Source organism: Meriones unguiculatus, chromosome 2, assembly GCF_030254825.1.
Source record: "Meriones unguiculatus strain TT.TT164.6M chromosome 2, Bangor_MerUng_6.1, whole genome shotgun sequence".
In the NCBI taxonomy this organism is placed as follows: Eukaryota; Metazoa; Chordata; class Mammalia; order Rodentia; family Muridae; genus Meriones; species Meriones unguiculatus.
The window spans coordinates 72143634-72159212 of NC_083350.1; the positions used below are offsets into that span (position 1 = coordinate 72143634).

Sequence of the window (15579 nt, forward strand, 5' to 3'; positions counted from 1 at the left end):
CATCGGTAATGAGAGAAGAAAAGAAATAATAATGGGGGCTAGATATGCCCAAAATACACATATACATGTTTAAAAATAGAATGAAACCTGTTGCTACATATAACTAATATATGCTAATGAAAGCATTTTTAAAAAAGAAAAAGCTGGCTAGGCAGTGGTGGCCCTTGCCTTTAATTCCAACACTTGGGAGGCCAGGGCAGGCGGATCTCTAAGTTTGAGGTCAGCCTGGTCTACAGAGTGAGTTTCAAGACAGCTGGAGCTACACAGAGAAACCCTGTCTCAAAAAAAAAACAAAAACCATCCAAAACAAAACAAAAAATAAACAACAACAACAACAACAAAAGCTGCTAAAGAAATGACTCAACAGTTAAGAATTTTTACTACTTTTCCAGAGGACCCCAGTTCAGTTCTTAGCATCCACTGGGTGGCTCAAAAACACCAGTAACCCTAGCTGAGGTGTGAGAAGCCCTCTTCCGGCCTCTGAGAGCACCCGTACACGGCGTACACTCAAATGCACGTTTACACAGAAAATGGGCCTCTGCAAAAAGAGAAAGGGCTGCAACAACTGTTCACTGGTAAAAGCATTTACTGCTCTTATAAGCCACCCAGGTTTGCTTCCCAGCATTCACATGGCAACTCACAATTATCCACAACTCCAATTACAGAGAATTGAACACCTCTGACCTACTGGGACACTAGACACACAAGTCATGCATTCACATAGATGCAGAAAAATACTCATAAAATAAAAACAAAAAAATCATGGGAAAAAAAACCAAAGGCAATTTAAATGGTTCTTGTTCTCTCTAAAATAGAAAATAAATACTATCTGGTATATATTCTCAAAAGGTTACATGGCAATCAAGTGCAAACAACGGACATCTTCTGTGGTTTAGACAGATCTTCAGTATCTCTCAAAGGCCTGTTAATTACATAACTGGTTCCCAGGGTGGAACTATGGAAAAATACTAATGTGAGACCTCATATTAAGAACACTGGGGGCAGGCTATTTATAAGACTGTATCTTTTCTATCTCTTTCATTCCCAGGATATGTGGTAAGCAGTTTAATTTTATCACATGCTGCCACCATGATATGTTAGCATACAGCTAATGCCATAGGCAAGCCAATCACAAACTGGAAACTATAAAATCTGTGAGCCAAAATATGCCTTTCTCTTTAAGTTTATCAGCTCGAATAGTTATTATTACAATGAAAAGCTGACTAAAATCATCTGTCAAACAGCAGACATTATCAACTTCCCTCATAGTGCATCCAATAGGAGCAAAGCATCAATGGACTAAGGAGAACATTGCTACTATGAATACCACCTGCAACTAAAACACCTTAGCAATGAAGGGGCCTTGAAGGTAATGCCTCTACTATCTCAGTAAGTAGGCCAGGGCATCCAGATCATGGCCATGGGTCATTTCACAAACAGAACCTCACATTCTAAACCTATCTAATCCTAGCTATGGCTCTAGGATATGCAAAGACCAAATCTCATTTTATTTATGCCTTAAAAATGTAATACTAGGTACTGCGCTAATCTTTCAATTTTTCCTACCCTAAGGCCAAGTCTCTGGCTAATACTTTCTCAGTTTCTTTGGTCCTTCTTACCACAATTTGTACTTACCACATCAATCCGGTCACTTACTCAGAAAGAGTACCCACTGTTTAAACATCCTTATGAAAACAGGGTACTCCCACCCCCTTCCCGCTCATCCTTCATAAAGCACAGTAACTGTCTCCAATGAACTGTCTATTATCTCTCCTGGATCATTACCCCAACATTCTTAAAAGGCAACTAACTCCTCCTTCTATTAATTCAATATTTATAAAGCGAACTTTTAACTCACTACAGTCCTGAGTCTTTAATGACATTATAATTTCAGTTTAATTCCTTTTTAAATTCTGAAAATCTAAATGCTTTTTTTACTGTCAAAATAAATTCTTGTTATCAAAGATACAGTTCTTCATAAAAAATTTATTTACTTCAATAACTCAGAAGAGGAAAGTCAACATTATAAATTATTAAAAATTAAAATCACACTTCATTTGACACTAGTAAATTAACTAAATCATAAACACATTAAATTTGGCACTAATAAACCATGTTTGGTTTATTTTAACATGGATCACCAAGACCTCATTCTGATTCAACCCTCCCTACCCGCTGTCTCTGAGTAAGGCACTGGCAGCTTGCATTTATAATGCCAGCCCTTGGGAGGTGGAAGCAGGAGGATGAGAAATTCAAGGTACTCCTCAGTTACGTCATAAAATGCTGTCTTTAAAAAACAAAAAACAAAAAAGAGGAGATGGCTCAGAATTTAAAAGCACTTAAGAACCTGAGTTTGAATCCCCAACACCCATGTAAATACCCCGAAATCCTAGCACTTGGGACACAGAGACAAGTAATTCCTGAAGCAAGCAGGCTAGCTAAATTAGACAAATCTATGAACTGTGTTTTGTGAGAGACAAAGCCTCTATTATATAAAGTGGAGAGCAATTTAGGGAGATGCCCAACTTCAACCTCTTCAATAAGCGTGCGCGCACATGCGCACACACCACAGACACACACTACACAAACTAAAACAAAAATCTTTGAATATATTCCAATACAAACATTACACGATACTAAGTCATCACAATACTAAGTTACATTCATGAAAAAGATATTTTTCTTGGGGAACCAGTGGGATGGCTCAGTGGGTAAACATTTTTGCCACCAAACTTGGCAACCAGAGTTCTATACCATGAACCTTCTTGGGGAAGAAGAAAACCTACTCCTACAAGTTGTCCCCTGACCTCCATACATGGGTTATAAACTCCCACCAAAATAACTAAATGCAAATAAACTGTTTTAAAGTTATTATTATGCCTATTTTTCTAAACTGTTCCAATCAATACTATGAATGGTGTCCTATACTTTACAAAAGTGCTAAGGTTTCTCTCAGCATTAGTTTCTTCACACTGATTTCCATTCAAACATTCAGGTTTGAAATTAAGGTAATTTAACCCAAACAATTTCTCCAGAGAAATACATCACTACTGGGGTTGGAAAGATATATCAACAGTTAAGAACACTGGCTGCTCTTCCAGGGTTCAAAATTCCCAGCACCCACATGGTAGCTCATAACTGTCTGCACTCCTGTTCTAAGGGAACAGGACACCCTCACATAGATGTACATGCAGTCAAAACACCAATGTACATAAAATAAATTTTAAAAAATAAAAAAAAAAAGAAATCCATCACTACCTTAAGAAAAGGGACAAGGTGCGGCTGAGGTGCAGACTTGAGTTCAATATATAATTTCCTAGTAAATTCTTCTGCTTCAATTTCTGCATCCTAAAGAATGAGAAAAAAAAAGATATTTTTAGATCTATAAATACTTTAAGAAACAAAACTGAACTAGACATGTCCAATCAGAGAATACAGTGAAGACACTATTCTCTTTATGAAGATTCCAATATGCAAAGTGAAAGAAGAGCTGATTGCAAAACTGTTTTTTCTTCAACTTTTAAATTACCTTAGTGAACCTAAGATTTAACTTTTTAACTGTTATTGCAAATTTATAATAGTTCCAAAGAAACAATGAATGCTTAACTATTATTTCTACTCTATACATTTCAGGTATCTTGCAGGGGGTGGGGAAGACCACTCTGTTGAGATTTACACTAACAGTGTAAATGTCAACACAAAACTACTGCGAAGAAGTAAATGAAAGACAGAGCCACTCCTCAGTGTACTGTTGTGCACTTGCGATTAAAACGATAAGAGGGAGGCTAGAGAGATGGCTCGGCAGTTAAGAGCACTGTCTGCTCTTGCAAAGGACCCAGGTTCAATTCCCAGCACCCACATGGCAGCACACAACTGTTTATAACTCCTGTTCCAGGGGACCCAACCCTCTTACATGCAGACAAAACACCAATGCACATAAAAATAATTAATTAATTGATTGATTGATTGATTGATTGATTAAAGAGGGGCTGAAGAGATGGCTAAGCAATTAAAGAGTACTGGCTGCTCCTCCAAAGGAACCCAGCACCCACATGGCAGCTCACAACTATCTGTCACTCCAGTCTCAGGGGAACAGATGCCTTCTGTAGTACACAAACATATATATATATATACATATATATATATACATATATACATAAAAGTATTTTTAAAAGGGAAAGGGAAAACCAATTCTAACAAATCAGAATATCTCACTACAAAATATTTTTAGTATTATATACCAACATAATAAACCATTTCTACTTAAGAAACAAGGAAATAGTAGAGGAAAAGTGCTCTGAGTGAAATATTAGCAAAACCAGCGGTATATTTTTATGCTTGTTTACCTGTCTTTCTTTCTTTCCTTCATTCATACTAGGATATTTGGTAGACATTTTTCTCAAAAACATAATATTCGTTGCCAATGATAAAAACTGAAATTCTCACTGGGATGTGGTGGTGCTTACCTTTAGTGTCAGAACTTAGGAGGCAGAGGCAGGTGGATCTCTGTATTTGAGATCAGCCTGGTCTACAGAGTAAGTTCCAAGACAGCCAGGGCTATACTGAGAAACCTTGTCTCAAAACAACAAAACCCAGAAATTCTCAACTTAAATAACAATTCTGGAAATTTTATAACTCTTTTCTCCGAAATTGGTAGCTTCCTAGAATTTAAAGCTTTTCTGAAAGATTGCCGAGGGGACTGGAGAGGTGGCTATGGTTAAAAGCTTGCTGTGTAACAAAGACTTGAGTTTGGATCTCTACATCAATTTAACAATCAGGTATAATCTCCCAAACACCTGTAACCCCAATGCTACCAAAGCAGAAACAGGATTCCTAACTAGGGCATGCTGGCTGCCAGTCTAGCCAAAAAACACAAATTCCAGGTTCAATGAGAGACCCTGCCTCAAACAAATGAAGCAGAGTGATACAAAACGATCTTTGATGCATCCTCTGCCATCAGTGTATGGCATGTATACACTTATACGCACCACAGTCCCCCAACACACAAGATGTAGGGAGAAAGGTAGCTAGAGATATAGCTTTATAGCTATATACAGATAAACATATGAAAAGGGTGAGTGAAATTAGGAATCATATTACCTTAAAACATTAAATATCTGAAAACTTTTAGAAGATCTACAAACAATAAGCATTTTGTTTTAAACAACACACGCTATTACAAAAATTATACATCAGTAAAAGAGATTCATTCACAGTATAAAAATAAACTAGTAAAGAATATCCACAAGGATCTGGAGAAAGCTACCAAAATTCTTCTTCTCTGTAGGAGGACAGAAATTCTCTAACAACCCATTACAAAATAGAATAAAGGAAAAATATCTAGCCACTTTCTACTAAGTGCAGTATCAAGTTTACAAAATGCAAAATCACTTCCCACTCAGTTTCATTATTTGGGAAGTTGTAGTTTTTTTAAATATTATATATGTTAATATACAATGACTTTGTTATTCTTAGTTGAACAGTTTTTTAGTATGTAGTTTTAATTCCAAGAGCACAAAAAATAAAATTACCTTCAGTGGGTTTGATTTTTAAGACTATTAAGGTATCCTCTAGCAAAATATTTGATATCTTCTGTTTGCTGGTCTGCGATAAATAGATCTTAAACTAAACGGGATTATTTAATGAGTTTATAATTATTGCTATCTGTCCATAAGATATACATAGAAAAGAGTGACATAAAAATAACTACTCAAAATATCATGTTTATCTTAGATATAAGATTTACTTTTCTATATGTAGTTTTAATAAAGCAAAAAGTTTTAACAAATATACTTAAACAAATCTCATTAAAACATCACCATTTCCGATTTGAAACATGTCTTCTGGATTCTAAAAAAAAAAGTTAGCAAAATTATACAAAACTAACTTACCAAAAGTTGTTCCACCAGCTTCTTCACATTCTTCCCCATTTCTGGAGACTGTGATCCACTACATGCTAGTTTTATTAACATTGAAAGGAAGTTTTTACATTTTCTCACATTTTCTAGCACTGCCTGATATTAAAAAAAAAAAAAAAAAATCACAAATGTTAGTAAAGAGGCATTGGATCATAGCAAGGAATTAAATGTAAGATAAAGTAAAAGTTTACCGGAGAAAGACTAGTCTGTGCAGCTACTGGGGTCTCTGCTTTGAGATTGGAGTCATTTAAGGGAGTTGATAATATTCCCAAACTTGATGGCTTCAGGACAGATACAGCATTTACCGGCTTGGCAGGAGTAACCGTGACAACATTGCTTGGTACAGCCACACACTGAAATTAAACTGAAGGTTAAATATGTATTGCTTTGACACCTTAGTGATTTCTTTGCTTTGCATAGAAAAGGCTACAAATGAATTTTGACATGTCTGCTTTCAAGTGGTTGGTTAATAATCTAAGGCAACTTATCAGAACTCTGGAGTAGAGTAGATCTGCATTTCACCATTTTACTCCTCACTGTTATCTACTATACAGTATTAATTACCAGCAAGTTACTTAATCTTCCAATACTGATTCGCATCTGCAAAAACAAAAGTAGGAATGTAATTTACTGTCCCTAGGTTAGTCTGTGAAAAAGTATCACACAAAAAAGTCTTTAAATATTAATAAAAATATGCTGTTAATGGAGCTGGGAAGACGGTGGAGTATAAACATAAGGTATTAAGTTATGATCATTAGCACCCACACAAAAGCTGAGCATGGTGGTATAGTGCACTCCAGTAATCCCAGAGGTTGTGGGGTGGAGATAGGTAAATCTCAGGGTGAAGCATCCCTCACTGCACAGCCACTCAGGCCAAATAGCAAGCAACAGGTTTAGTGAGAAACCCTTTCTAAAATAGTATGGTAAAGAGCAATTAACACATATATACATAAGTGAGTATACAAGATCACAGAGAGAGAGAGATATGTTTAAAAATATATTTGTAATAGCAAGTCTTCATTTATAAACTTTCCCATTCTTTAAGTCTAAAACAGTTATCAACTAATTTTTATATACTCAGCTACACTAACCTTATATATTCCATTAGAATAAGTATAATAGCATTATGAGAGAGATGTTTCATTTCCACACTAAAAGGAATTTCATTAATTTCTGTATGTAACAGAATGAGGTAGTGTGACTCTAGCACCACCTGCAGGACAGAAAGCTTAACACAAAACTATAAGCACTGGTACGAAATTAGAAAACCACAGATAAAGCAACAAATATAGTAAAAGTTATAGTATAAGTAAAATGGGGTAGGATGAGTAGTATGCACTGAAAAGACTAAACATTAAAACATAACTTTAACTGAGATGCTTGCATTCTCCTTCAAGAGAAGTTTTTTTCTTTACAAGTAAATACAGGTGAATGGACACACAAATTTTCCCTTCAGAGAAACTGGTACATATATCAGATAAAATGTTCAGTAAATGGTTAGTAAATTTAAAATGCTGATGAATGATGACTAGAACTGATGATGAAATCCTGAGCAAAAGAAGGTAAAACTAAGGGCTGAAGATAAAGCTCAGTGAGTAGGACCACTTGCTGTTCTTCCAGAGGACCTGGGGTTCAGTTCCCAGAACTTACAAGGTGGCTCAAAATTGTCACAAACACATACATTCAGGCAAAGGATCCACATACCTGAACCCTTTTACATTTTCCAGAGACAAGTCCTATCACATGTCTTCTGAATTCTTCTGAAGACTTTTTTTTTTAAATAATTTATTTTTATTTTTATTTTATGTGCATTGGTGTTTAGCCTGCATGTGTGTCTGTGTGAGGGTGTCTTGGAGTTACAGACAGTTGTGAGCTGCCATGTGTTTGCTGGGAGTTGATCTGGAAGAGCAAACAATACTCTTAACCACTAAGCCATCTTTCCAGCCCTTCTGAAGACTCTTAAAAGTTTATGTTTACAACAGTAAGGAAGCCCCTTCAGAGATAAAAATGTTTCACATATCTGGAATTCTAGCACTTGGAGGTAGAAATGAGAGAATCATTAGTTTAAGGTCAACCTCAGCTACATACTAAGTTTAAGGTAAGCCTGAATTACATGAGACCTTATTTCAAAATTAATAATAATTATAAAACTTCAGAAAACCCATTTTATACGTAGCCATATGATCTTAGAAAAGTGTAGTATGTAATTTTAACTAGTGATTACAATGGTCTTCAAGTCCTGGTGGGAATGATTACTCAGAACAGTACCGAATACTGTGTATGAAGCAAACAGTATCCAGTGAAATGTGAGCTCACCAAGAGTTCTGCTGTCTATGAGAAAAGTACTCATACCATCTTACTTCCTTATCCATATTTTATTCTTTCAGCATGTTCCAGTTTGAATCTGGAATCATCTCCAAAGGCCTGTATTCTAAAGCTTGTGGTCTAGCCCCATGGCACTACTATGCAATGATAGAACATTGAGGAAAAGGAAGTTAATGGAACCCAGTCATTAGAGCTGTGCCATTGCGGGAGCTATTACTGGTAGTCCCTTATTCCTGTCTTTGGCTTCCTGTTATCCAATAAACTACCTTCTCTATCATATATATGATTTGTACTGTGCCACTGTACAGAACCAATAGGTAATGGACTAAAATCTACAAAACTTGTGAGACAAAATAAACTTTTCAAGTTGATTTATCTCAGTTATTTGTTAAAATGATGAAAAAATAACATTCTCCAATACAAAGCTGTCTTTCATAATCCTTTCTAAAATCAGCTTCTATCTGAATTTCACCAAATATACGTAACTTCTATGCTGACTTTAAGGAGTCGCCCTGGTGTTTGCATTGCAGTTTACTGAATGAACTTTCTTAAACTCAGTCATAACCCTCCCTTAGCCTCGGACTCTCTAGACCAGTCAGCGGCATTCCCAACGTCAGCAAAATTGAGCTGCGCCAATTAAGCGTGTCTTAGAAGCAGCAGAGAAGGGCTGCGCTACGTGAGACGCGTCTGTGAGAACATATAGCTCTCTTAGCTACAGCTGATATGGTCTCAGTTGTGGGCGCTTGGCCAGGCCACGCTGCATGTCAAGCAGGTCTTTTCTGGAGCTGCCTGAGCATTATGCTAGTTCATATTCAATTAGAAATACTAATTTTAAATTAAATCATTTAGACATTTATGACAACAGGCCTAACTATATCTTCATCATTAAACATGCACTAACACACAATACAAGGTTTCAAAGTAGTTTTTATGTCATATTTACAACAATAAGACATGTTTCCCAAGTCATTTTAAACAAATAATGATACCAATTAATAAGAAAATAGACACTTTGTAGAAAGAATGTAGAGTCAGGCCTAACCAGTACTCTAGTTTAAAAAGTTTAAGTTAACAAACTGAGACTAAAATCCCCACTAGATTCCACATATTCATAGAAATCAGAACAGTTTCTTAGCCTCACTAACTCACTATCACATATATAGATGGAAATAATACTTTTATTAACAAGGATGAAACAAGGTAATTGATGGATTACAAGATAGGAAAAATACCTATGAAGCGTAAAGAGCATTAAGTGCTGAATAAAGGCTAGCCATCATTTTTTAAAACACTATTTTTTAAGCCAGACTTATTGCTTATGACCCCAATTAGCAGAAAAGAATGTATGTAAAAGACTGACTAGAAAATTTAGAACACCAAGAGACTGATCTACCAGTACAGTATTTTATTTAAGTAAGCACCAAGAAGATGACAAAAGGAGACATAACACTATTCTGCAGACCATGGGATCCACTAGCAGCTCACACACAGCATTCCTTAGAAGCTGCCACCATAGCAGAGTATTAGATCAGACTACAGCAGGCACAGATAAACTGAGGCAACACTCTTATTAAGGATGGGATCCTATCCTCCAAGACTCAGTATAATCACTGTCAAAACATTTTATATGGTACTTTGTCCCCACAGGACAAGAAACTTAGGAGCAGATGTATGAGTAGACCCTTATTTATTTCCAATAACCACTGGGGGAATCTGTGTTTTCAATTTCTATTCACGGGGGACATATTCCCTTAAGAGACCAGATACTATAGCTGCCATCTGGTACTTCAGGTGCCTATGTCCACAGGCCAGCAGAACGAGTCTGAACCTTGAGAGAGCTGATTAATTCTCATCATCTAAAAGATGGAGAGTTGCTAACACATAATGTAGGACCCTACGGTTTGAATATCCCTTCCAAAATTTACGTTGAAATATAATTGTCATTATACTGGTATCAAGAAATCAGACCTTTAAGAAGCGATCAGGGTATGAGTAGATTGTAAATGGATCAAGGCTGCTATTTATTCCATGAATGAGAAGTAGCCTAATAAAAAGTTAAGTTCAGGTCCCATCACTCCCCTCCTCTTTCTCCAGGGGCGCCATGGTTTCTTGCTATATGATATATCTGCCATAGAATAAGGCTCTCCTATATACTGACACCATGATCTTAGACTTCCAACTCCAGAATCATGAGTCACACAAACGTCTATTCACTACCAATTACTCAATCTGTGCTTGTGCTATTCTGTTATGAGTGGAAAACAGTAGAAACGAACGAAGGGGCAGAAACATATAGTCCACAGAAATCTCTAAGAGAGGAAAGTCTACTAGTAGGCAACTCCCAAGAGCAGCATAGCTAACATGTAAGAATGAGAGTAATACAGAGGGATGCTGACATGATTTAGTATCAGCTGCAGAAGAAAGGCTATATAATCCATCTTTTAACCTCTGTTTCTCCAGAAAAGTCCACTAGCATCCCAGAACAGTTGACTATAACATGTATGACAGTTGTCTATAACATGCATGAGAAATATATATACAAGCGACATAAGATGTAAATTTCAATGAACCACTGCAAGCAGAAATTTGTATCGTCCTGCTAGAATGCTATTGGATGACTTTCAGCTATCAGTTCCTTTACTTTGGTCACTGTTGCAAAGAAGAGACTTTGCACAAAAGTACAACTTCCCCAGGGAGTCCAAGAAAGCCCAGAAGACTCTAGCAGTTCACAGTAGGACAATGCTGAAAAGGTACATATGTTCCAGTGTTCTCTATTAGGTTGGCTGAAATTTTATCAATCCTGAATCTAGATCAAACTTAATCTCCTTCCTTGACAGGTATTGATTCCTAACAAATAACTTATCCACCAAATTCTACTTTAGCAACTCCTTCTGGAGACTGCAATACATGGTGGTTAGATGTATTTATATAACTTTAATTCATTATGCAAGGAATGTCTAATAATAGTAGATACTATGTTTTATTTCTACTTCAACAGTTCACAGACTGATAAGCAACACAATATGTTATATGCCTTCAACATCACATACATGCTTAAATATCTAGCAAGAAATAATTGAGCAATAATGAGAAAACACCCAGTGTACACACACACACCACTTACTTGTCCTGAGGAAGCACTGGAGGCAGTAGTTGACACACTAGTTCCTATCTGTGCCAAATTTTTAACAGGTGCCACTGTTACTTTCTTCATTAATTGTGAGCTAGAATTCTTGGAAAAAAGGACAAGATGACACAGTTATTAGTATTAGTCACTTTGTCTACTTACTTATTTTTTTAAGAGTCTTACTATACAGACTTGGCTGGTCTAGATCTCAACACATAGACCAACCATTCAAGAACTAACAAAGTTCTACCTGTTTCTGCCTTTGGAACGTGTCACCAAACCCAGTGAATATTAGTCATTTTAAATCAACCAGTATTGTAAACAAAATGAAAAGACTTTAAGCAAACTTATTTGGCATATACTGTATCTTATGAACATTCTATATCATAAACTTAACTGATCAGTTGGTTAGTAGACATTTCTTAAAGAAAGCAACTGATCCATAAAATAACCTTTTCTTTTATGTTAATTCTCCAATTAAGTTAGTTCTACAACATTCAGCAATAAAATCTTAAACTTGGTCCAGCAAGACAGCTCAGAGAATAAAAGCTCTTACCATACTAGCCTGACAATAATCATGATTCCCAGAACCCCATGGTGAAAAGACAGAACTGAGTCCTAAAGGTTGTCCTCTGCCCTCCCCTTGAACACTGTAGCATGTGTCTACACCCACAGTCATACACATATATCATACACACAATAAGAAAATAAAAAATTAAACCTTAAACTTGATTTGTCATACAGAAAACATACTCTTATCTAAATTTAATTATAAACAAAAATCTGTTAACCCATAGCTAAACCAAATTAGAAGAAAAATGCCCTACTGACAGAGAAAATAACTAATTGAGCAACTAGTATCATAATTGGAAGTACGACAAGCAAGATGGCACAAAGGGCTGTGCTCCATCCAGGTAGGAGAGAATTAACTTCTGAAAGTTGCCCTCTGTCCTCCTTCCACAAGTATAGCCACAGCATACTACCCCGCTATACATACACACACAAAACAAAGAAATAAAAGTAATAATAAAGTTAAAAAGAGAAAAGAGAGGAAAAAAGAACAGGGAGAGAGGGAGGAAAGCAATCAACCTTTGACATTGGATATCTACCCCAATTATTCTTTCTCTCTCTCTTTCTTTCTCACTGAACCTGAAGCTCTTGAATTTGACTCCACCAGCAGGCTAGCAAGCCCTGGGAATCCTTTTGATTTCAGTGCTATAATTACAAGTGCTTTTACCTTTGTACCTGGTATATAGTAAGTGTTGGAGATCAAACTCAAATCCTCAAGCTTGGGCTACAAGTGCTTTACCAGCCAAAATATCTCCCCAACACCAACATTTTCTAGTTAAACTAAGAATGTTCTTAAGAATGTATTTTAAAATGACACAAACTAAATTTCAGTGACATAAAAGGATAAACATTTATAAAAAAGTCACTTCCAACAAGGCAAAACTAATGAAATATTAAGGCAGATTCTTGTATTACTTAGAAGTAATTTCTATAATATATGGAAGAAAATGAATACTTTAAATCAGAGTCTTACTAACTACAAATTTAAAGTAAAACAGAGATGAAGAGATGACTCACTCAGTACAGTGCTTTTTTAATAAGCATGAAGACCTGAGTTCAGACCCCCAACAAAGTGTAAAAAAATAAAACAAACAAACAAAACAGGTAGGGGATTCTTGGAGAGACAATGACAGAAATGTCCTTCGAGGTTGCTGACCATCCAATCTAATACACCTGTCTCAAACCAAAACAACAACAAAAAAACCTAAAGCACAACTGAGGGAGATACCCAGTGAGTATTAGCCTCTGGTCTGCATACTTATAGAAACACACATGCACGCACACAACCACATACATACATTCCAAAACCCTGACTCAGAATGGGTATATTCTTTCAACACATACACACTGCCCCTTTTCAACATTTCCTTTGAGTACAATAAAATCACTGAGAATAAAGGTATAATTTGATATTAAAATTGAGCAAAATCATCTTAAATTTTTACTGGCAAACATGTACATGTTTAAATGAAGACAGTGGCTAAAAAGTAAGTAGAGTAAGAGAGATTACCGGCACTGTACAGATCTTGACTGTCTGAGTGTTTGCCGGTACTGCAGGCCTTGGAGTTATGTTACTTGAGGTCTTAGCTCCTGCTACAGCTTGCTGAGGAGACACCAGCATCAACTGACCACTGTTACTTTTGATCAAAACTGTTCCTATAATTAAAAGAAAAACAACGGTGACTCTGAAGCTGATAAATAAAACACAAGCATCAAGCATCACATATTTCTGTTTCCCATTTCATATATTTCTGAATTGCCATAGATATTCAGAATAAATATCTAACATATAATGAGCTCCATGTTCACTAATTACTATACAATGATAAAATATTTTCATTCAAAGTTTTTTAAGATGAGCATGCAGCACACACCTATAATTCCAGGACTACAAAGCTGAGTCAAGGGGAATACAGGCGCACGGCCAAATTTGGCCTGTCTTAAAAAAAATATATCTAGCCTGGTGTAGTGGTGCACACCTGTAATCCCAGCACTCATGGAGGCAGAGGCAGACAGATCTCTGTGCCTGGTCTACAAACTGAGTCCAGAACAGCCAAGGCTACAAAAAGAAACACTGTCTCAAAAATAAATAAATAAATAAATAAATAAATAAATAAATAAATAAATAATAAATAAAAAGATATAAATGAATGAATAAACAAAAGCACAACTATACAAAGTATTTTTTAATCAAAGTATATGAAAAGATACTTGTGAAATAAGCAACATACTTTTCCTTTATGATGCTGACACTACACTACTATTTTAAGATGGACAGGGAGCTGGAGAGGTGGCTCACCAATACTTGCTGATCTTGCAGGGGACTGGCATTCTGTTTCCAGCACCCATATGGAGGCCTACAACCCTCTCCTCAACTCCAGTTCCAGGGAAATGATGCCCTCTTCAGGCCTCCAAAGACACTGCACACAAGCGGTGCATAGACATACATACAGGCAAAACAATCATACACGTAGAATAAATTTTAAAGATGGTATAGGAACAGCATAATACTACATAAGCTGACCAAACAAATAGAACAGAAAACCCTCAGAAGACATGTCATACCTACTGAGCATACCTCATCAAATATACTTATTTCAGAATTTTAGAATATGTGCCTAGACTATTCGACAACATCTTTATCCTGAAATTATGAAAGCATTCGATATGCTCCAAAATCCAAAACATACCAAGCATGTCATTGTAATAATAAAGAATAGAATCTTCCTTAAAGACATGCCATTGTCCCTTAAGAGATAATTCCATTGGCTGGATTAAGGATCTGGTAAGGGACCATATACAGGAAGGCAGGTTCACCTTAGGATAATGTACTTTTTCTTCCCAGAGTTCCCACTCCATAGTGGGATCCCTCAACTGGCACACTAAGGACCTTAACTCTGTGGGAAAACAGTGGGAAAGACAAAAGTACAGTAGCCTACTCGTATAGTAATGATGTCACTCAAAGAGAAGCATGCCAAACTCTTGTCCCCAAGTAAGTATCTCCTTAGAGAAACTGATCCCCCACAAATGGTGAATAACTGTATAAAAACATTATGGTATATAAAAATGAATCCTCATAGCCAAGCCATGGTGGTACACTCCTATAATTCCAGCACTTGGGAAGCAGAATCAGGGGGATCTCTGTGAGTTCAAGACCAGCCTGGTCTACAGAGACATTCTAGGACAGCCAGGGATATTACACCAAGAAACCCTATCTCAAAACACCAAGAGAAAATAATGATAATAAATTAATAAACCCTCTTAATAGAAACATGAGAATAAATAAAAAAAGGGAATAGAAAACAAAAAAATATCAAATTCAACTATATCAAAAGTACAGGAGTAGATAGAGCAATACCCAATCATTTGATATTTTCCTAAGTCTTGTCTTAGATTTAAAAATACAAGTTTAAAACAGGGCATGGTAGTTCAGCCTATAATACCAGCATGTAAGAGGCTGAGAATTCAAGAGTATCCTGATCTATACAGTAAGTTCCAGTTCCGTCTAAGGTAAATATTTCAGTCGCAAAAAAAGGTGGAGGGGCTGTAGAGATTGCTCAGAGGTTAAGAGCACTGGCTGCTCTTCCAGAGGTCATGAGTTCAATTCTCAGCAACCACATTGTGGCTCACCACCACTTA

General features: G+C 36.3%; 1 protein-coding gene across 1 annotated transcript in view; it reads right to left on the reverse strand.

Moving 5' to 3' along the window:
- Positions 1 to 15579, reverse strand: part of Taf4b (TATA-box binding protein associated factor 4b) — a 114850-nt gene that overhangs the window by 83701 nt on the left and 15570 nt on the right. The window contains exons 2-6 of the mRNA XM_021639921.2: positions 13451 to 13596; positions 11368 to 11475; positions 6110 to 6271; positions 5892 to 6014; positions 3259 to 3348 (exon numbers count right to left, since the gene is read on the reverse strand). Of these exons, the coding sequence (XP_021495596.2) occupies positions 3259 to 3348; positions 5892 to 6014; positions 6110 to 6271; positions 11368 to 11475; positions 13451 to 13596 (629 nt within the window). The remainder of the gene's footprint in view (positions 1 to 3258; positions 3349 to 5891; positions 6015 to 6109; positions 6272 to 11367; positions 11476 to 13450; positions 13597 to 15579) is intronic.